This window comes from Nilaparvata lugens, chromosome 3 (genome assembly GCF_014356525.2).
Source record: "Nilaparvata lugens isolate BPH chromosome 3, ASM1435652v1, whole genome shotgun sequence".
Lineage (NCBI taxonomy): Eukaryota > Metazoa > Arthropoda > Insecta > Hemiptera > Delphacidae > Nilaparvata > Nilaparvata lugens.
The window spans coordinates 74519584-74544344 of NC_052506.1; the positions used below are offsets into that span (position 1 = coordinate 74519584).

Consider the following 24761-nt stretch of genomic DNA (forward strand, 5'->3'; position numbering starts at 1 on the left):
ACGTGTACTGAACCAGAAATCTTTAAAATAGTTAACTAAACATTTTTTCAATCGTAAACATTTTTTCTATTCGTAAGCCGAAAAAATTGAACAGAAAAGAAATTTTTTTGAATATGTTACGGTAGTTCATGATTGGTTGAATATGAACCATCTGTAAGGATGGTCAGATATTTTTGCATATTCAAGTTGCATATCCATTCAGACCTAGGCCTAAATCAGACTAATAGTAAAGGCGTGGAAAACTCTTCAATTTTGTAATACATGTTGAAACAGTTGTGTCGAATCTTCCCCGATTGTGATATTGATAATAAATGGAATTATTAAATCCCGTCAAGAAATTACACTATACTTAAGAATAGTTATTGATATTTTAGACCTGAAACCAACTTCAAATAAATTTGACAAGTTTAATCATTGAACAAGAATGTTTATCATTTTATTGAAGCTGGATAAAATTATCTCTTTAATATAGAGGGAGATTTAAATTAAATTCTCTGAAGAAAGAGTGATGGGTGCTTGATAAACTCTGAAGAACCGTGAAATGTTTTATATTAACTATTTTATTTCTAACAAAAACACTAGTTGTAACAATACATTAATTCAACAATTCTTTCTCATTGGATGCATACAAAATATATAAATCTTACAACATAATCTCTTATGAAACAAATTAATGCTCTCATGAGCAGTCAATAAAATGTAAATGTGATGAACAATTTTTTCATAAAAATATTCTACAATATACTACATAACCCTTCAAATGTTAATATAAAATGGTTAACATGCTAGAAAATATCGATACATATGATTATTACTACAAACATTTTCCATTCTACTGAACTACATCAATAATATATTTCTTCGTAAGTGTATAATATATTTTCATTTATTTGAATCCCAAAGAAGTTGATTGGGAGTTCAACGACAGGTATCATATAGAAGGGATTTGATAAATATACAAAATTGAAAAACAGTTACTACATTCAGTTTCTACTCACGAAAATATCGTATCATCAATACGAATACACCACACTAGCACCTCATTACCAACTGATATTGCTCAACAAAATATAAACATTAAGAATATTATTCAGTCTTACAAGTTACACCAATATCAAGGAAGACAATATGTTTAAAAAACTTGCATTGAATATTTGAAATAAACAAATGAATAAGTTAAAACAACAAAATTACTTGAGAGATTCTCATTTTTCAATTACGTGTCGAAGTAGCATTTTATTGGCTTCATTATGATCTTCTAATATAACAGTGTTACCAAAATACGGAAACGAACTGTACTCTTATTCCTTGAATTACATCCTGCTTCAATACGATGGTCAAGTGATGACCATTGTTAGTTTCAAACTTGTGTCTTCAAAATAACTTTCCTTGATCTAAAGTTGGAAAGTAAAGATATTGAATTATTTAAATTTTATTAGAAAACTACAAATGGATATTTTGAACTAAATATTGAATTGAAGATTTGAATCAATATTTTGATGGAATATTCTATGCTACTAAAATGTAAGTAGTTGACTGGTGGAGTAAAATGGAATCAACAACAATCATTCGACTTCCATCAAACATTAATCATTTCCATCAAACATCATCATTTTATACTGAAAATGCTACAGCAATATAAGACGTACTCTATACAATCGAAAGTGCTGGATCCATCTTCACCGTCCTATCTCACATTAAAAAAAAATATTGCAGCACATTGATAACTTACAGATAGACAGTACCACTTCTGATTGAATAAGCATACTTCTGCTTACTTGATTGAATAAGCATACTGAACATAATATGAATTGATTACATAATGCATCTAGAGACAATTCCTTTCTCAATTTCATTTCTAATTCTTTCAAAGAGAAAAAACTAAAACATAGTTTAAAATAATGTGTGATGTTCATATAGTTACTATGATCTAAGGTAAGCTTTAAACCTAAAGGTAAATATGATTTATCCTGAATGGCACCAACAAATAGAATATAAATAATATAATTTGATTATAATTCGAAATTATTTTCAAAAATGTCATTCCTTTGATAAGGAAAATGTTTAAGAGCTTTAAAATAGTTTTTTGGAATGCATGATTAATCAGTAAGCACCGATTCAACAGGAATGTGATTCTTGTTATTATAAATAGGACTCAAATTTAATGTTGATTGGAATACTTTATCATAAGTATTTTGTGGAATTTTTCAGCGCCAAATGTATAGAAATGATAAAATTATAAAGGCACATGGAGTGATTGCATTCATTTTTGAACAATTAAACTTTACCGTATCGTTCTATGAGAGATTCGCCAAAATGTGTGATGACGTAATCGTGATAGTACATCATGATGCAGAGAGGTTGCCCGAGAATCAAAGATGTCCACACTATGATATTTCCCCACCTTGGTCCGAACCGATCCTCTACCCACTTGCAAAAAACTGACAGTGGAATCTGAAACAGTACAATTAATTTATCCAAGAGCCTGGTTTTTCATTACTAAGATTCACAATTCTCATTTTAAATTATGATGGCACACAAATTTTCATTCTAATCCACGTAGAAGCTATATAACCATTATGATGAGAATAATAAACAAATTATCCATTTAGATTGAATAATATCAACAACAATTATTTTCATAGTCGATTATTATATGAGTCAAATATTTTTCATCAAATATACTATTTTTCTTCAATACTTTGCACATTCTTCAAAAATACGAGATTTCCTTCAAATTGGAATGAATTTATGGTAGATGAAGAAAGTAGTTCTAGCCAACATACATTACTTTGAAAGCTGTTAGCCTTATTATCTTGTATGCCAATTTTATTCTGACAATTTTTATACATCATTGAATAGTAATTTGGACTTCAAAATAGTACAAAAGTGATTGATAAATAGTTACAAGAATAAAGTAAATACAAGTTTCTTTTGAAAAAAATAAACAAAATGAATGATAAAAGGAATGAAAGACTGATATTGTCAGTACTACTACATATTTGCTTAAAAACACTGAAATGTAAAGTGTTTTATCAAGGTTACAGCGGTACTAGAGACAATATCGAATATAAGTGTATTTTCCTTTCTTTTGTAATTTTAAATTTTTGTGTTTTTATTTATTTATTTATACAATATGATGATTTCCACTGATTCTAGCAAATATCTGTTTTTGAACAAATATCTAGTGGTATTGACAATATCAGTGCAGACTGCATACTACGGTACTGCAGTATGAAGACTCACCTGGCCCATCATTCCTAGGAAAGCCCAAATCTTGAATGTGCGCAGAGGCACACTGACAAGGTACTCGTGGAAAAAAGCGCTGATGAAAAACACCATGCAGCTCGCTGTTGTTTTACTGTAGCCCATGCCAACAAGAGGAATGTAGAGATGCCTGTCAAAAAAAAAAAACATTAGTCGCATGTTTTTGAGAGAATATTGCTAACATTTAAATTAACTGCAAATGCAAGGTTGGAAGACTTTATAATCAACAACTCAGAAATTCGATGAGTACTCCAATTGAGTTACAATTGCAGAGAACTTATGACGCTGTAGCATTATTATAGAGTAGAACTTGTCAACAATACACAGCCTGCATGAGCTAATTAAATGCCGATGATCTAGTCATAATTCATATCTTGGTGAAAATTCAACAAGATTTCAGTAAGAATGTATACTTTCCTTTTCAAATATTTTAGCGTTCATTTGTTCATGCTTAGAGTAAATGGAGTAAGCCAATCAGCGTGGTGAAAAGCAACAAGAATAATCAAATGTGGATAGATCAGACGTATTATTAATACATTGAATAATCAAATCAATAATATTTATTATGTAGTATTTAGTGAATAGTATGTAGTTCTTACATTAATAATTTAGTATTTAGTATTTATGGTTATTTGAAGACTTAGGTATTTCAATTGTACTTTTTTGATTAGTAATAGATCTTTTTTCATAAGGGAAATTATGGAGGTTTCCCTGGTGCCCTACTATTATTATGATTGAACAAATAGACATAAAATATTTGGAAGATTATTGTGCAAATATAAATCACAGTGAAGCCAAATTTGAAATTTTTGAGCAATCACAAAAAAATAAAAAAGCAATTCATTTTCGTCAGACTTGAAGTGAAACCTCACGAGATATTGCAAGACATCGGGAAATGTCTTTGAATCTGAAGTAAAGGTACAATAGACTAAAATATTTTTCAAGGAAGAAAAATATCTGAACGTTCAAAATTTTTATACGATCAAATGGGCATTTCTATTTATTTTGGTGTACATTATGTGACGCACCTGACAGCCCATTTATGAGCCGGCATATTCCAAGTTCTCCAGAACACATCGATGTTGTTGGCATTCCACCAATCTGAATAGAAATTCCTGTCAGCGAAATGCAACAGCTCTCCAACCAGATTCAAACTCGAGTGAAACATCAGATAGAAGAATATGAGCCACACAAGGTGATTAGGAATCTGAAATATTAAACAGATGAAATTTTCAATTCCAATCGAGCAAAATTAAAGAATTGTGTCACATGAGTAGGAACTTTGCTGTTAAAAAGATTCATGAGTCAATAAGCTGGAATTCAATTACTGTGATTGAAATGTAGAAATCGAATAGTTATACCACAGATACATATATACCACATATATGCTGTATTTGTATTCTGTGTGTTGTTGCGACTCAATTTCCTTTTCTACTATTCTTTTAAACTTAAAATTAAAAAAACTTTTGAAGAGGAAGCACTTAATTTCTAGTAGTGACGTTTCGACCTGTTGTTTAGTCATCCTCAGACTGTATATGCCAGGTTGGTCAAATTTCTGTTTATTTGTTGGGTAATGTTGTAGATGTTTTTAGTGAATTGGTTGTTTTGTATGCTATTTTTAATAAAAGGTTTTGAAATATGATGCTATTTGTTTGAGTATTTTACGTTGTGATATATCCGAGGTTTGATAATTCTTTTGTCATATTTTAATTTATGATTTCGTTTTTATTCAGTGGAGCATGTAGTCTAATGGAGTTGGTGAATATCCATTGAGTCTGAGATGATCAACAACAGGTCGAAACGTCGTCACAGCTAAAAAGTAAGTGTTGTCATTTCTGAAGTGTTTTTAATTTGAAGTTTAATAGTTAATAATTTTGTAAAGTATTATGTTTAATTCAAAACTGCATCCACTTGACACTATCTATTGTTAAATCACAGTAATCAGGTTTTTTAAGTCGATGAATTAATACTGTTATAATTCATAGCGTCATCAGATATTACAAGATAACCTTTGAATATTAGTAGTAAGAGTTATGGAAAAGATCATTGAATTATATACAACAACTCTTTGGAAACAAGTAAATGATAATACCTTATATTTTTGTATGAAAATCTTATTTAATAGAAGAAATGCTTACCGATAACTTGAGCAATCTCTCGGTGACTTTGGCAGCATCCATGTTCTGAAAATGAATATGAATTATTAATGATAGCGTTTTATTATCAGGCGATATCCAAAAACATGCCAAACATTAACAGAAAGGATCGAGAAATGAGAATTCATTCATTTAATTATAATCACAAGAAATAACAAACTTTTCTATTCTTCACCAATAGATACATTGTCTATTTCAATGTAAAATAATATAACAGGCATCAGGAACTTTGGCTAGTATATGAATAAGCATATCGAGAGGATTGGGTAGGCTTTTTGTAGCTCTATAATCCTTGTATAAGAAGTCATAAACAATATTGAATTTTACAGAGACAAGACGTTTTTGCCCGAATAGTGGACTCCGCCAAACGCGGTAGGTTGCTGTTGACTTCCTAGGGTTGAAGCAATATCAGTGGCGTTTCCTTTATATAAGCGAAGAAAGCAGTACTTGCCTTGGCCATGAAGAGAGTAAAATAAAAATTATAATAAGGCTATACAATCTCCAAGATTGCTTGGAAGTTCTGCTAATATTTCTATATAAAGCCAGCATATTTTGGAAATGGTAATTTGAACTTAGTGCTGTAGCTGACATTTTCTATTCGTCTACAGCAACCTATCTCACAGGATCTGGATGGCTACAGTCGTAGCGCTATGCTATGGCCAAGCAGTGTAAGCGAATTTACAAAGCCTTATATCTATAGATTGTAACACTATGACTATAGTCAATATGACATGCCTGTTGGAGCAATGGAAGTTTGGTTATGTTCAAAGCATTAATGAATAAACTAATCGATCTATATTATTCTTCTGGCAGTTCGTCATCATAAATAGAAAGTTTTAGTAACATTTTGTACTATCCAGAAGTAAAAGTGTCTTTATGATCCAAAAACGTTCATAAATGAAAATTATAATTGATAGACTACACAAGTAAGCTATTTCAAAATTGCATACAACCATCCCGCCTAATAGTGGTAGTCCTGCTGCCTAGCTCTACACCAGATCAAGATGGTCGACCCCAACATGCTGTGAAACACGTTGGTGGTGGTTGGTGGTTTCCTAATAATTTGAGATAGTTTTCGTAAGTTTACTGTTTACGTCTTCCAAACTCCAACCGTTCGGTTAGTTTAACGTGTTTTTTTACGTTGATTAGTTTAACGTGGCACTGAATAATGTGGTAACAGAAAACTGTGGAAATTGAAAGCACTGAATTTAAAAAATAATAATAAATGTGATTGTATTTATAGTGTTTTGTGTCGAATGAATTTTCTTATCAAACTTTTGAATGAAAAAAAATAATTAATTTCTAAAGGTAGGTCAACCCCCAATTTTAATATATCAATCAGCAAAGTAAACAATTTATTAGACACTTCAAACACAATTATACAGTATGAAACGTGTTTTCATTGAACTATTATTAAGTTATTAGTAATAATAGTTATTGTATTGCATTGTATATATTATATCACCTTGGAAAATATCATATCAATATTTAATTTTCAATTTTATTTGAATTTCAATAGGTTTTTAAGTAATAACTTATAGGCTACTTTCACACGATAGGAGACGTGCAACTTGAACACTGAACAGTGTTCACGTTTTTTTGTCGAAGTACATTGAGTCAAATCGTGTCTTTCACATGGTGACTCCTATCCAGGAACCTCGTTTTGTCACGTCTTTTCCCCTCGAGGCAAGCAGAAACCGGCTTGGATCGAGATACTAGCGGACAAATCGTCACTTTCACATGGTGATTCTACGTCTCTCCGGTCACCACTTTTTCTCAAAAACTATCTTTCTTGAAAATAAAGATAGAAAGATTCTGATTTCGGATTTGGATTCAGCGACCCCAAATTCTTTAAAGCGTAAGTCCCGTTATCGAAAATATCCGAAAACAAGTAAGTTATGGCTGTTTTTAATAAAGCTTTCTATTATCATATAATTATACGGTAAAAACGAACAGGTACTGTACTATACAGTACGTAAGTACTGTAGCTATTATAATACAACTTACATTGTATTCGTGTAGAAAATTTGGTAGGATATTTATCTTGATTTCTGAAAATACCCCAAAATAAGGGAGTAAGATAACTTTGAAAAACCAAAGTTTTCCTGCCGATTGAAGAAACATTAAAAATTAACATTAAAAACGTGTAACAAATATCAGATCACTATTCAAGCTATCAAGCTTTTCATAAATATATTTGTCTCCTCATGGCAGAAGGCTTGCGCCCAACGTTTTCACTTGAACATTTCTGTGATTAAATTATGATAGAGCACATTATCCTATTGATCTTCTAAATCCAGTTACATGTACATCGATTTTCGTAAAATTGATTTTTTACCGTTCCTATGAATTCTAAGAATTCTATGAATTTTTTATACAGGTTCGGCACAAATAAAATAACATTATGTTTGCATCAATAGAATTCATAAGGACGACAAAACATCGAACAACAAAAAAACGCTTTCTGAGTAACTGGCTTCAACAAAGCATGGCTTCACGAAATACAGTACGATAATTTAGAATAGTTGGTACAATGGTTATGCTTTTCGCATTATGGCAGCACTGTGCTTGCTCACTCACTTCTCCAGTTGACACTTGTTGACTTGTCAGTTGTTTACTTGACTTGACTTTGACACCTGTCATTACGCGATGTCTGAGTTTGATGTGGAGCAGTTGATTACTGCAGTTTGCAACCGACCTGCTCTTTGGGATAAAAGTCTTGACATCTACAAGGACCGGAATGAAGTCGCCAAAAGTTGGATGGAAGTTGAAAAGAAATAGTCAATAATTGCTGGGAATTTAAAGTGATATTCAACGATTTGAACTGATAAATTGGATTGTTGAATGACAACTGAAATTTAGTGAATTTTACTGTACAACATTCCTTTTCCTCCTATTTTATTGGATGATGAGTGGAGATGATTTATGATTTCATATTTGGATTCATCTTTTCATAGTTCAATATTTTTTTGGAAAACTAGAACTTTTAAAAATTAAAAATGTTTATGTTTAAACATCTCAGGTGTTCAAAAACCTCTTGAAACCTTTGCCTGTCCCTTTGTGAGGCAGGAGTATTATTATCTTAGTACGTACTATATAATCATATGATAATGGAAAGCTATATTAAAAACAGCTATAACTCCCTTGTTTTCGGGTATTTTTGAAAATGGGACTTACGCTTTAAAAAATTTGGGGTCGCTGAATCCAAATCCGAAATCAGAAATCTTCTATCTATATTTTTAAGGAAGTTAGACTTTGAGAAAAAGTCATGAGTCATACTTTGAGCAAACGTCGGCGTAGTTGTTAGATCTGTCGGCTTATTTGTAAGATCCCCATGTGAAAGTACAGGAGAGCTGCAAAATATGAAATATGATCTTCCAGGAGCGAGGACTCTGCCGTGTGAAACTGGCCATACGGTACTCAAAAAAAAACCTTGAATACCCCCACCTCCCCTGGCACTTAATATTGAAGTTAAATTTTATTTTGGGCTTCAATTTTCCTAGGTGATTTAGTGCTTACCTAACGATTTTGGGCAAAAAAACGCCACTGATCAATATGCCTACTAAACAAATGCTTGAAGCTCTATTGCTAACCATGGTAACTCAGAATCTGACTCTGACTGAATATAGATTAGCGAGATACGCTCAGTGCCTGTCTCACTAGGTTAAAGTGATACAATCTTGCAAACTAATTTGGTGTGTTAAACCTATCAACGTTCTACAACGTTGAGACAGCAACACAAAATTCAAGTACCTTTCTTTGTATCTGAGATGATCTTCTCACGAATGGAAAAATTATGTGGAAGTAACTTGGATTTCAATAAACTAGGAAGATCTATAGTAAAAGTGGCAGAAACGATCTATCTCAATTACTGTATTAGGAAAACTTGTAGAATACTTTCTATACAAACAAGAGATAGTTTCAATAACTGTAATTTTTTTTACAAAACAATTCTATCAACAGTAGAAGAATAGTATTAACAATATTATGAAAGGCCTTACTTACTGAGAATGGTATCAATGAGTTCTTAACAGACGGTATTATCCACTGTTGAAAGAGTGACATCATAACTTGAAGTAGAAGCAGAACCTCAAATAGTCTCTTCAAAAGGAATCTGGAATCAGTGGACAAAAACTGTATTTAATAAATTATTAGACTTTTCACGTTTTACAATCGAGAGAACATGCATGATTTCCAGAAAGTAATGTCCAATATGATTATGCTCAAGATGCAAGATTTGATACTTTTTCAAACAAATCATACCAAAACATGTAACAGCTTATTCTTTCACTAATCAATGAGGATCCAATGCATCATCATGTAGAGCATAATGCATGTGATTGTCATGAGTGCCTAAAATACGTTTTTGCAATGACTTCTTTTCTATTCTCATTCCAAAGTAATTTTTAGACAGTACTATTCATAATTAATGACGTTTTCTCTCACTATGCATAATAACATAATGAAAAGCAAAATTACAATTTTTCATTACTTTTACGAACATGTTGACAAAAATCAGCTTATATTGCTAATTCTTATCAACATCAACATGAAAAATAATTCTGCTTTTTCAGTTCATTAAAATTCTGTTATCAAATCAAATAAAATTTATTCATCAAAAACAATTAGATTACAAATTAGAATACTATAACAATTAATAAAATAAAAACCATGAAGTTTTATGCATAGAATAATTTCTTAATAGGCAAAGATAATTCAATTAATAAATATACACCCCACTATATATTATATGTGTTGGGGTATAAGTTATTAGTTGCAAATGAACTTGATTCATTATCAAGAATCAATTGTCCAGAGAATCGATCACACAAAGCAAAATGCAGTTAACTTTACAAAACGGGCATTTTGTCACAAATTCTGATTCACAAGAATGTGCTTCGACTGATTCAATACAACAGTTTGCTACTAGTATGATACGTATGCAAGTACTGTTTCAGAGAGTTCCTTCCTTCTACGGATGGAGAGAGGTGATATTTATATCGAACATTTTTCTTTGCTGAACGAAGTTTTTCGAAATAAATAATTAGACATAATGGAGGAATTAGCAAAGTCACATACCTTTTCCTTATTCTTTCAGTTCTTGGGAAGTTCAATTCGTAGCACAGAGTAGGAGCACAAATGAAATACATCATATCCTTGAATGTTAAGTTATCAGGGTATTGCACCAAATTGCCAACATCATCCTCTTTATCAGACTTTCCATCACTTGAAGAATGAACAGCACCATTGCCTGCAATTTTATTCAGAAAATTTAGATGGAAAAACTCATTTGAAACTTCAAACTCAAGAACAGAATTTAAAATTCTGTACGTTCATTATGTATTAGCTTATTGTAATCTACGTATAAATGATTACTATGATTACAGGAAACATTAATATTTGAGAAAAAAAGAAACATAATTTAGTCTCAGATACATATTAAAACCTAATCTGACCTCCTGATTAACACTCTATCTGAGGTTCAAGTCGGAAGCTATAAAAAATGCAAAGATGCAGAATGAAGCGAAAATCTGGAACCTGTTCATAATTGATCACTCGATTTTCATTAATTTATATAAATTCAACTCTCAAAGATTTTTATTTCTTGATAATATATTATATTATGATGGCTTATTGAAATGAAAATTGCCCTTGCAAGGGTAACCTCAATTTTTTCAAATAATAAACCCCATCGAATGAAAAATCATTTTAATCCTCTGATTATGTCGAGAAAATAGCGTAGAAGGTTAGGATTTTTTTAAATTCAGTTCAAAGTGATGTCTGACTAGAATTCAATTTTTCCTTTTTATTGTCATTGCCCAGACCGATCTTCTATTCAATTTGTGGATTTGGTGTGCTAGGTTGGAATATTACTCATTCTAAGCCATTCTGGTATATGATAAATCAAATATTGCAACGCGTTTAATCCTGTTTATATTTTTTGTAGAAAAACGTGATTTCCCATACACTTTATATATTATCTGATAATCATTATGTTTTTCGACGACTGATAGGAACACTTACTCATTTTCGTATAAGACATACTTTGTCTCCTCAAATGCCCTTTTGCATTTTGAATGAGACGACTACGGCACCAGAAGTTCACTTGGACGTACGACCACATTTTCAGGAAAAGAATAGAATATAAGAAACATACTGAGGACGCACCAACTGAAAATAGAAACAGGAAAATATTTAGAAAACTCATAATCTTTTATTTGGATAATTTGGACCACTTTATAAGAGAAAATCAATGTAAGTTACCACTAGGTATTGTATCAATGAATATTACAATATAAAGCGAGAAAAAGTGTATTACATTTAAAATAAAACGATTGGTTAAAAAATCACAATAAATTCCTTTTCCTGTAATACCATAATATTCAATGAGCGTTACAAAAACCTAGAACTTTATTTTAGATCATCCCCTAATATTCTAATATAAACTAATGAATTCAATTCAATGATGAATCGATTCAACTAATGAATGACGCAACATTTTGAATAATAGGAGTTTTCAAAAAATGCAGCAATTTATTGAGTTTTAAATTTGCAATTATCAAATGACAGAGCAGAAGAATAATGGATTAAGCAGACCTATTAATTAGAAGAGATTTACATAGAACTATTGTAAGCAAAACGCACACAAAAAGTATAAAAATCACTGTAAGGTATATTATTCCTTACCCAAATTAATGTTGAAGGAATTATGAAAACGAAATGGAGGTTGCAAAGAAAACAATCATGCTATGGGAATCGGAATCATCAAGTTATTTGTGATTTATTATATTTTTGTACAAAGGTGAAAGACACAAAAGCTAGCTAAGTTGAAAAACTAATAAAATGAAATTATAAATATCATAGGATGCACTGTGATAAAAATCCAATATGAATATCGGAGTCATTCGAGTTGAAATATGTTAAACAACAGAATAATAAACACGTCGAGTCTCGTACATCATGCTCAGCAATAGCAACACAACAAATAAATTGCAAAGATTGACTGACATCCATGCAATAAAATCGTATCAACTATTGTGTAATCGAACCTATTCTTCACCTTTTTGTAATAAAATTAGTGAGATCAGTTAAGTTACTCTTCGAAAACCTGGAACAAAGTGATTGAATGATTTTCACAGCGAAAAATATAAAAATTATACTATAGGTAAAACCATGTTTGTCATTCTACCGAGATATGAATCTATCAACTTTCAAGTATAACATTTATTCAATATCTACATTGCAAACTTGGTTCACTGTAAATTATTTACTTGGAAAATACAAACTGAATTGAATGTGAAGGTTTTCTTAGAATAAATTATTTTCAGCACAAATCCAACCTTGGCATTAAAATGGAGTCAACAACTTCAAGATAATGCCATTTTAGTGGAGTTCTCGGTTAGCTTGAATTAGGTAATACATCTGAGAGCATTACTAAAGTTGAATATGAAAATAAATTAAATTGTAACATACACTTTTTCAAAGTTTAATCCCATCTAAATTGAAATTGTAGAATTTTCAGGCCTATCTAGAATTCAGAACCGGTAACAGGAGTTATTGCATTATGAATAATAAAATATTTATTGTTAGGTTAACGAGTGCCTGATTTTCAATAGTAAAGTTTCAAGTAGTGGATATTACCTTTCAATTGATCAAATGTTTATACTAATTTCTTATGATTATCAACTTCTATATATGATAGAAGGATAATACGTGACAATTTTGTTCATAATAATCTGAGAGAGCCTAGTTGAAATACCGAAAAATATGGATATGATACGAGAGAATATTTTACTTACTTAAACTGAAGCCTGATGATTTGACATAGATGACTATCATTGGCACTGATATCATTACAACCAAGTTTCCTATGTGAGCCAGCAGCCCAGACCTGGACGATATTACATGCTGTAAATGAGAAAGAAAATTTATTTCCAAAAATTAAGCTTCAATACATAGAATGTTCTCAGTTACACAATATTTTAATATATTATTCAAGTAAGATTCCTTTTCTCTTTCTGTATTCTTTAACAACGTTTGAAGTCTGGCCTTATCTTCTGACGAACTTTCACATCTCGTGATGACTGCTGTGTCATCAAGTATGGTAATTTTGAATAACTTGATAGAAATTTCGATAACACGTGATATGATCTAGTAATTAACCCAGTAAAGTGATGAAAGCGATTTGATAATGTCATAATATGATCCATAACAATATATGGATATTCACCACGAAATCACCTTTACAAGAACACAAAGTCAATAAAGTCTATTCAATTTTTTGCATAGAGTTCAAGTTTCACAAAGATATTAAACCTTATAAACGTTGGATTAGTTTAATACTGGAGTTTTAGTAATGAAGTTCAATCTGAGCATTTATAAATAAAATAGCTACAAATCAAGAACTATGGGAAAATTGAGATTTTATGTTACCATGCATAGATACAGATAAGCAGTCTCAAAAGAGAAACAATTTCGCTCACCTTCGATAAACCTCTTTCAATGGTAAGGCAAATGGTTACTGGAACTATTGAGTCTGTAATTGAAACAAAACAAACAATAATGAAAAATGAAAGCAATAGCTCATCAGTTTCTGGAAGATTCTGGAAACTTTCACAGAATAATAATCGCATAGTCAATAGAGAATAAAGACCATTTATTACTAAGTATTAACAATTATAAGAAATGCATAGACATAGATTATATGGATCATTGAACAATATTATAAGAGAATAAGGTTTTGTGAAGTAATTCTTTTTTTTAAATCCTAATTAAAGTCTTTCAAAATCATGCGACTTATAGATAGAAAAGTAAATTAAATTTAATTTTTTACTTTTTATAGATAGATATGACATAATGATAGGGGATAGGAATAGGCAATAGTATATTCTTACACTACTATAAACACCGGCAAACTAACAATTCTGTCACTTATAATTTGGTATATCTACCAACTCAATTTTTTTTAAGCCATCATGAATCTCATGATTGACACTGCATTATCAGCCATGAAAAGACGGTTCCAAGTTCACTGATTGAAATAAGTTTTTCACTAATAAAAAGTGTCTTTAGAAGAATACAAAATAATCGAATATGTTATTTGGAAGGGCTGTTCCATTTTTAAACTCTACTTATGTATTTGATGCTTTCAGTGAGCAAGTACTCATTTTCTGAATAGAATTCATCAAAATAAACTTTTTCAAGTTGAATGAAATTATTGTTTGAAATTTTGATGAATTCTATGTATTGTATCTATTTTAATATCAGTGAATTCCATGGAAGTGCAATACAAGTGATTCGGTGATAGATGATGATGATAAATGTGAATAGCTTTGATGAGTGTTACTCAAGGGCAAATCGACTACAACCACAACTTGACCTAATCGAGTGATAGTGACTAGTTAAAAATAGATGAATCAAAGTGCACAAGTATGAGGAAAGTAGTTGAATGCTATCAACTGAACACTATATTATATTAATGAGAATACGAGCCGGATTTATCAAAAAATGATGATTCAATCATCAATGAATCACTTCAAGTGTTAAATGCTGATGAAAGATCAAGATTGTTCTTATAAATTTATCGGGATCCTGCATTTTTATTCCAAAATGAGCTACTCATGTTTATATTAAATGTACATTGAGAAGTCAAGAATTATACAGTTCATTCCTTTCTAGTGAATTATCATATCAAATGAAAAACATAGTTGACATAAAATATGTAAGAGTACTGAATGATTTTTGTGTTATTTCAATGATACTAGTAGCCCTATAGAGCAGTGGTCACCAATTAAGTTTCATGAAGGTCCGTTCAAAGTCTTGGTCAGCTTCTGCGGACCATTCAGGGAAAACCACTGATAGGGGGGGGGGTACTCCTCAGAATTTTTTTGAAAATTGATAGTTCAACTACATAAATTTTAATAATTCAAATATTTAGGATAGTTATTACTATTTAGGATGATTATTACTCTGTATGTATTTCGATATCAATGTTCTTCAAATATATTGAAGTTTGATATTATGCCATGATTGAAATTATTAAATTTGAAATAAAGGCAATAAAAATAAATTTATTGTTCATCTTTATTCTATTTATATGAAGAATGTTTACTTATGAAATTGTCAAAACCATTCTCGAATTTAGTCCTTGACTATAATCTATAGCTATTGAAATACCAAGATAAATAAAATTAAACGTTTTACTAGGCATAAAATAATTGGGTAAAATAATGCAATAATATTAAATCAATAGCCAGCTTTTAATTAAGAATAAGATACAGATAAGTAACTCTAATAAAAAATGTTAAAAATTGACGTGTAAAATTAAATAAGAAACCACACATAGTCGTTTAGCCGTTAAGGCTAGATGTCGCTAACATTGGAAAAACTATCTCCCTTCTAATTTGGTTACACGGCTGATGTTCATTTATTGTTCTGTTTGTTTTTTAAAAATTTAATTTTATTGAGACTTTAGAGGGTTTCTTTTGGATTTTTTGTTTTAGGATTTATTTCAAGTTTTTTCGTTGAGATCGGTATGACATCGCAGTCCACACAAAACTAGCTGGCGGTCCGGATCCGGACCGCGGTCCGCGATTTGGTGACCACTGCTATAGAGTATAGAGAGAAATCTGATATAACATTGCTATTGAGCTTCTATAAAATAGTACCTAAATAAATATAACACGATAGACAACTTTCATCGATAAAAATAGTTGAATTTACAATATTTATGAAGTTTTCCCCATGATGAGCAGATAAAACTATTCCATATTAAATGTTAATCTTTTATTATACTTTTAAAAAGGGCTATGAGTAGATTGTAGGTCATGGAGGGGCTATAATGAGCAATGAGAGGTGAACCGACAACTTTAAATGAGTTCTGAACCTACTTATTAGGAGAGAAAATAAATTTAGCAAACTTATCCAGCCAACAAGCGGTCGATCGCCCTATGAGTGAGACGATCTTCACTTATCTAATCTCATTGATAGGATGCCAGCGTGACCACTGAGTGAACTCGCTCCAATATTTTAGATATTCATGAAACATCTAAATGCTAACTTACAGTTTTTATGAGAAAAAAAATCATGAGAAGGAAGTAGAGGTGCCTGATTGTTTTTTTTATCAGTGATTGGAGATTCATAGTAACGTAGAAGAGCATTCAATTTCCTATAAATACGAATTTTCCCGCGAAGTGTTCGTGGTTTTCCTTATTAGCAGTTGCAAGATAATGTAGGCCAACTATGAACATTATTCCTGTGCTGGTATTTTCTCCTTACCTCTTTTTCTCCTTACCTCTTTTTCTCGAATATTTTGATTTTGTATTTTGCTGCTTTTCAATGTAGCCTATAAATATTTGATGTGTATTCACCGATGTGAACAATAAAACTTGATTTGATTTGATTGTTTTATTAATAACTTACCATACAATGATATATGATCAAGGGTAATGATTGAATAGTTTGATTAGAAGCAAATATGTTTCCCACGAATAAGAAATTAATTAAATAGGAGGCTTCCGATTTGTTTGCTTTCTTGTAGGGCATTTCATCTCATCAATATTGGACAATAAATTTCTTCCTGTAGGTATTATCACATCTTCGCCTCTTACACCCTCAATGAATTAAACGTATTACAAATGGGTAACTATAACAGAGAGAGAATTTGATTTACTTTTCTTCTCTACAACACGAGCTTAATTCCTTCTTTTTTATTGGGGTTTTGAACTTCTATTGATATAGATAATACCACTGTGTTGTGCGTGTAACTGTATGATGAATAGGCTTATACGTTAAGCCGTCGGTCCCGGCTGCCTAAAAAGCAGTCGTTAGGTCATGTCAGAGGCCCTGAAATTGATCAGTTGCGACCTGAAAACACTGACACCAGACCTGAGCCAGCCAGGTCACACGATATTATTATTATTAGTCCTATAACTTGAATTTAAGGTTATATGAATTCAAAATAATTTAGCCGAGTCGACGAGATTCATGCGATGAGCATTTATTGCAAAGAATGATGGGTTTCAAAACATGAAAATAATAGCCTATGGAATAATTTCATGAGATAAAATAGCATAAATCTGTTGAAAAATGTTATTTTCATTTTTGAAAGCAGCATGAAAAAATCCAAACAAATTCGTAATTTTCCAAAAAAAAGAAACTTGTAGCCTACTTACAAATGAGGAGAATGATAGAAGGATGTTCAGGGCCTCCTTCTTGCCTTCCCGTCAATACTATCAACCATTGCTCAGGATCTACTCTAATACCATACCTGAAATTTAACGAAAATTAATGATAGATTAGAATGACTCAACTGATTATCTACAAAGAATCAACACACAAAATTACAAAAAGCACTCTAGTGCAAAACATTCATTAGTAGGTATTGTAAAATTGGTATACATTAGTAGACTACTGTAAAAACAAGAGATGCCAAAAACTAAACATAAACATCTTGAAGAAATCAAGGGATGGAAATATTTTTCATTTTATCCTTACAATCTTTAACTCAACAATAATAATTAGGCTATTGTAATCTCTCTTTAGCCCTGCTTTCCAAAGAATTTTTGCTCTGCCGGGCATTAAAAGAATATCATTAATTGTTATGGGAAGGTTCACACATTTTTATTCCAATGAGTGAACACTCCCATCAGAACAAATAGTATTATTTTTCTGCGCAGCGGAGCAGAAATTTATAACAGAGTGAGAGGGACTCAAGAAAAAACTAAGATACCATACATTCCAATTCTCTCAATTTATTATTGCAATGATCTTTTCATTCCTAGACACGCTAGCCAGTGCTAAGCATGTAAGTGCGCCGAAAAGAATACCAGATATTGAAGTTAGCTAGGTAGCTACGCTTTTTCTACGAGAATCAGGTACGGATAAAATCCCTTGCTAGTTCAAATCCTTGCTAGATCATGATAAGTATGAGAGGTGTACTTATTTCTAAAATGTCTCATCAAGAGAATGTGAAGATAAATGGTCCTACGTAGAAACAACTACCCAATGCTATGAATAAAGTTTGAATAGAAGCGTTCGAAATAGAATATAATAAAGCATATTTAATTAGAACATTCCAATAAATGCTTATGATAAAACAAGAACCCGGTGACATTAATCACAGGTTCTCTGTGAGTTCAGGCTACTAAAGACTAGAGTAATTGATAGTACAGAAAAATATTTTTTCAATTACTGTATCAGGGAAAAATTAGAATCTACAGTAAGTGGGATATGTTATTATTTATTTTCGAAGAATATGAGCACTCAAGAACTTATTAAACTGAACTCTGTTCTCAGAAGTGTTTTAGAATTGTTTTATAATGAAATAAAACACAATATGAGTTGTATATTCAATTGAAATGGTTTTATTGAACGCTAGGTTTTGTTTCAATAAACCAATTTTAGTGGAATAGACAACTAGGTCTTGGTGAACGTGATAATTTTGAGATCGAAATTTATGTGTTTTTATAGAATCATTTTGTGAATTTGATGTTTGTTTCATGTTTTTACGAAAGTTTTATTATCAATCTATCTAAATTTAAAATTGTTTGTTGTATTCTGATTTCTATATTCAGATTGATGATTTAGTGTATAAATTTAAATGGACATAGCCTACATAATATTTGGACAATTTAAGACAAAATTAGGAAATTGAAGAAGTTTTGGGCAATAGCCTGTTTTTTCTTTTCTGTTTTATTTTCTATTGTATTGTTTGCTCTATCCAATAAATAAATTGTGTTCTTACTCCAACATTTAGGTCTATTATTCTGCAAATGATAACTCACTTGATGAGGTTCTCCAGAAGTAATCTCACTCCTCCCATGAAGAGGAGAAGAAATCCCCAGTTCATGAATCCATTGAAATCTCCGAACCCTGACGACCATGAAAATAGTGAATCTCTCGGCCTGTGGCATCTGTGAAACATTCATAAAGATTAATTACTATGGTGAGTGCAATCAACGATACTTAATGAAGATTCAATCTACTTCTTCATCACCAAAGATAGATTGTCTATTAAAAGAGAAAGTAGTATTCCAAAAAAATTTAAAAATTGCATTAGATTTTTATTTTAAATTGCGCCATTCGGAAATACATAATACCACAACATGTAGTGGAAGTGGAAGTTCCTCCCATCAAATAAAAATGCTGTTTAAAAATTTATCCTACATGATAAAAATTGTTTCTGAATCTTGATTATTTGTATAAATTATGCTCAATTTTAGTATATTTTTAACAACCTAACAAAAATAGCTGGCTGAAAATTCATTCTACCTTTCAAGAAGTATAATAGTTAATTATTTCAAACATTTCTCAAATTGGAAGAGAGTTTTTCTGTTGAGCATAACAGCCTTATATGGTGGATGCACCTGATGTTTGCATGCAATTAAAACAGTTTTTGAAAGACAATGGAAACGGTATTTCACTAACAACAAAATTCAACTTGACGAATAAGGAGTGATTAAGCCGGTGAATATTTTTCATGCGAATGATGCTCTCATGCCCGGTTTCACCAACCTTGGTCAAGGCATTTGAACATGGTTAAATCTATTCGATGATCAAGTCAGCAATAATTCGTTCCACCGTCACCAGTTACGTTCAACCACGGTCAAACCAATGGTTAAGTTTGACTGCCGCCGAACGAGCGATCAAATTATTTAAACACAAAAGGTCAAAAGACTGGTTCGATCAATTTCCTTGCTTATTTGTGGGTTATGTTTTTGACGCAATGAAAAATTTCCAAGTTTTTAGTGCAATTGAATCTAGTTGTAGTAAGTTATATTAGGTTCGTTCTCGAAATCTTTTAATTAGTAAATTATTAAAGTATAGAAAATAAAGGAAAATTTTGAAAAAGATTTGCTTCACTGTTTTACTACACAGTAGGCCTATATTTTATTCAATCCTTGGATCATTGGATCAACCTTGCTGCTTCAATGTATCTCATTAGAATTGGAATGTTCTTTTGGTCATAAAAAAATTGTCAAAGTTGATGGTGATTTGTAAATCTCTTTGTACGAGAGTATTATACGATGATTCTCATAGAACATAAACTCATGAACTTATGTCATTGTACGAAATATCAATGTGAGGACAATGTAGTTAATGATGATGGTAGAAGCTGAAAATTAGGCGTTTTTCACAATACAAGGAGCATTGTTGTCAGGTGTACCTGGAAATCTTTATAAGATAGAGCGCTCTACCTGATCTCAGATTGTAGAGCACAAAAATACGCCCAGAGGGATTTTGAATCACATATCTAAATGGTAACAATCGGAAGATGTTGATCAAAATTTAAAATTGATTTTTCTTCAAATTTCACTAATTTTTGAAAAATCATAACTCAGTACTCATTAGAGATAGAGAGTTCCGAATGATCTCATTTTATCCAGAATTTTATAATCTAATAAAAAGGCAAGAGCAAATGTTTCTGTCCGATTATGAGATTTGACAGAAATAGCTGAAAACTGGAAAATGAGCCGAAAATACGAGGTTTTTGGGCCACTCTGTATCTAGCACAAGGAAATTTTGCATGAGGAAATTGGTTCTGGACTTCTCTTATGTACCCAAATAATATATTAAAAAATCAGAACTACAATATAAATTGCAAGCACACCCCCTTTTTTATGTCTATATTGACTGGACTAGAATACTTCTATTCGCTTTGGTTGTGAGGCTGCTGCAGCAGACGTTGATTTCTTTGGGATGTCCATGGGCTCTTTCAGAAGAACTATGAAGAGAGCCCTCCATGTGTGATTTTGGTGTTCCCTTTCTTGTTTATGCCCCTTGTGACAAACTTCCATGGGCCTTTTCACTTCGATATAATATCGTATGTTAACTATGATTTATTCTCATTTTTGTCTTTCAAATTATCCACATAGATGTTTATTATTGTATATTATTTATCTATATACTTTTTGCTTTTATCTCTTTTTCTATGTCAGTTTTCTGCATTTTTCTAACATTGCATATTATTTATATATATTTTTGCTGGTATCTGTTTTTCTATGTGATTTTTATGTGAAATTGGTGTTGTACCGTTGGAAGTTGAATAAATAACTGTTTCACATACATTGACTGACTACCTACCTAAATTTTCACATAATGTGAGCTTAATATAAATTCCTTGGTATTCATAATTATTAATACAGACCCCACACTGTATCAACTGAGGGGTTGTTTAAAACAATATTTTTCCACTATTTTCACTTTATTGTAGTATATTTTAATGTAGGCTAATGTATTTTTCGGAAGAATAGATTTCAATTTCAATTGAAGAGATATTTTCCACATTTCAATAAATACATCAAAATTAGATCTTGATTCTACAACTCAGTCATAACTAAGTTGTAAATCCAATAAAAATTTACAACAGTTTCAGCTTAGAAGTTACACCGTCAATAGGCACATAAAAACTTCAATAGGTACTATATCTATCAGGGATTTATCAATTTCTCATGATGAATAAGTGAACCAAAATCACAAAACCTAACTCCCTCTTCTTTATCAAAGCTATTTCTTAACAGTCATAGGGAGATTTAAAATGTACAGAAAACTTAAGTGGATTATTTCTCAGATAACCCCATGATTGTAGGTACTTAATTAACACATCCTGTGAAACAGAAGATAACACTTGCGTTATTTCTCAGGAGTCAGGACCAAAGACAAACTAAAACTAGGGAATGTAAGTTATTCAAATAACACTGAAAGAAAAAATATTATTACTAACTCTTTCTTTTTCACTTTTTTCGTTTCACTATCGTCTTTGGCAATTTTCTTCTCTGTAGACACAGGCATTGATTTCGGCATAACGACTTATTCAAGTATACCGTCAATCAAATTTAAACTAAAACTTAGAACATTTTGTACACTGAATATCCACTTCCACAGTCTAACCTTTCGTTGAATTCATTACGTCACATTGATCAAAATACAATGACATTCACAATCAAACTGCTCATAAAATTACAGTCGCTCAATAGACTGACCTTCATAACAGTTCCTATCAAATTTATATAAATTCATTTTTTATGTAAGAATTATCAGCTAATGACCAGCTGCGATCAGTTCACTTGCAAACTTCTTGCATGAGATAGGATACCGTACTCTTTTGAATAGTAAAATTGTAACGTGGTAAGTTTGAATCATATAACCACCTGCAGTAAAAAATGGTGAGTTCAAACCATTCAACTAGAATCAGAAGACCACCAAAATTGTTATTTATAACAAGTACTTAGCAGTAAGATGCAAAGGCTATTATGCTATTCTGACCTCTAATTTTTATTATAGTTTTAAAAATAGAAGCAACACGATTTTCCAACACATTTTCCAATTCATTTCAGTGCATGCTCAATAAATAGTTTAATAGGTATGCTTTATTTTTTATTGATGCCCACATGAGCTTTCTGCTTGAGCGTGTGTAATGGAAATTCAGAAGGTGGTTTGATATGAAGATTTGAGTAGATGATCGAACATGCCTAACGGCGGGATTCAAACCCAAGAACAGTTAGCGCTAGCAGACTGAAGGGTGCAACGCTTTAATGAGTAGGCCTGAAGAGTTAATGAGTTTTAAATTTGCATTTCTGAGTGTGATGCTAATAATTTAAGTTCAAATTATTAGGATGATGTATAAAGATTGATTAACTCAGTAGGATCACTGAAGTCATTTTTAAACTGCTTGGAAATTTACAGTATTATAAGTTGTCTAAAAGGTTCACCAAAAGAAATAAGTTTAAATAGGTATTCTACAACCGGCACCTCAATTACAGAAGTTTGATTTAACAAGTGTTTCACTTAAATATTTATTGATTGATTGATTCAAACACTAAGAACATCATCAGAATGATAGGGAGAGAAAAAATAAGGTACCTAGACTTGTGCTATTCTTGATAAAGTTACACATAGTACAAAATAGTGCAAGTCTTGTAGTTGTTCACTACACAAAATGTTCAGTCCTTAATTATTTCCACAAAGTAGATTTTTATATTACAATTAGGCCTATATTATTGTAAAAATGTTATACTACGCTATGAACAGAAACTCATTATTTTTATTATGAACATTATTCAGACCTTTTGTTTGACTGGTTTATACATTTTTCCTATTTATCTGACTGTAATTATATAGGTATTGGGCTACCATTAAATTCATTTTATTTCAGCAAAGATTTATTTTACCTTATAAAGAGTCTGAGTAAATAACTTTGAGTCAGAGTTATATTTGAACTATCAGGGTCCATCAGATTAAGTATAGGTTTTTTGAACTAAAAAGGAAAAATATTTTAGATTTAAACAAGATGATCAAACAGGTATAACTTAGTAGTAGGTGATATTATAGTTATTTTTTTAATTAATGTATTTTCATTTTTTAGAATTATGTGGGCTAGTTCTCTTTCAACGTTTTGATCCTATGCAATGATCTTTTAAAAAAATAAATCTTCAGAAAATACAAAATGATGAACTGTTATTGACTTTAAATTTAAAAGCATGAATCATGATGATTCGTCTCAACTAGTTTAATCTAACTGGAGATCTGTTAAAACATGCAAGTAATAAAAATTGCAAGTTTCATCAGAAATCTAAAATTTTACTACCAAATTTTCCCATTATAATATATACTATTTATTAATTTATTTTATGAATACAAGCAATGGAAAATACTTACGGTCTATCAGGTTGAGATTTTCTAACTTTTGCTTCAAAAGTTTTGATTTCCTCAGCTCTTGTAACACTCTTAGTCCGTCTTCGAACTTTAATTTGTTCATGATCAGGCGTCATTACAAAAATTGGTAGATTACACTTACAGAGGTATCCTCAATTTCAGTTATTCAAAACGTATAAATGAAATTATTAATTAAAATATAAAGCGTTCAATAGTAAATAATCACTCATCACAACTACTGTAAGTTTTGGAAAGCACTTCCTATGAATGACAAAGATTACCTATAGTTGCAAACCAAAGACAAACTATTACTAAAGATTATCATGAATAGATATGAGATGATCGGTCCTTGGCCTTTTTACATTTAATAAGGTACAAAACTCATAACAAATAACTAATTAGATAAGAAAAGAGAATGAAGATTGAAGAAAGACAAGTGAACTCCTGAACTTAAGATAACCAAAACATTGTAAGTTTGTAACCAGATAAGCAGAAGCAGATGATAAACTGATCACCTGGTGGTTTTTGTGGGACATTAACAGTGCTACCAAATGCAAAGATTGTGCTATTTTATAATCTCAAATGACATTGGAATGAAATCCTTCTCGATCAAATAAAAAGGATTTTTGGAATTTTTCAAGAATTTTCCTTTATATTTTAGTAACATTATACAAACATAGATGA

At 31.1% G+C, this 24761-nt stretch overlaps 1 protein-coding gene across 2 annotated transcripts; it reads right to left on the reverse strand.

The window, feature by feature from the left end:
- Positions 1–542: 542 nt before the first annotated feature.
- On the reverse strand, positions 543–24551 carry LOC111054822 (diacylglycerol O-acyltransferase 1). Of its 2 annotated transcripts, none has more exons than XM_022341924.2 (12): positions 24081–24551; positions 19208–19336; positions 17597–17691; positions 13907–13959; positions 13223–13331; positions 11448–11594; positions 10503–10674; positions 9429–9537; positions 5406–5450; positions 4296–4474; positions 3247–3397; positions 543–2454 (listed from the first exon to the last, which is right to left on the reverse strand). In XM_022341924.2, exons 1-12 carry the CDS (start codon positions 24191–24193, stop codon positions 2278–2280), a joined length of 1479 nt encoding a protein of 492 aa, XP_022197616.2. In that variant the 5' UTR covers positions 24194–24551; the 3' UTR covers positions 543–2277. The 2 variants fall into 2 exon arrangements, with proteins under 2 accessions (XP_022197616.2, XP_022197618.1); XM_022341926.2 differs by lacking the exon at positions 24081–24551 and adding an exon at positions 22147–22413.
- Between the last annotated feature and the right edge of the window lie 210 nt (positions 24552–24761).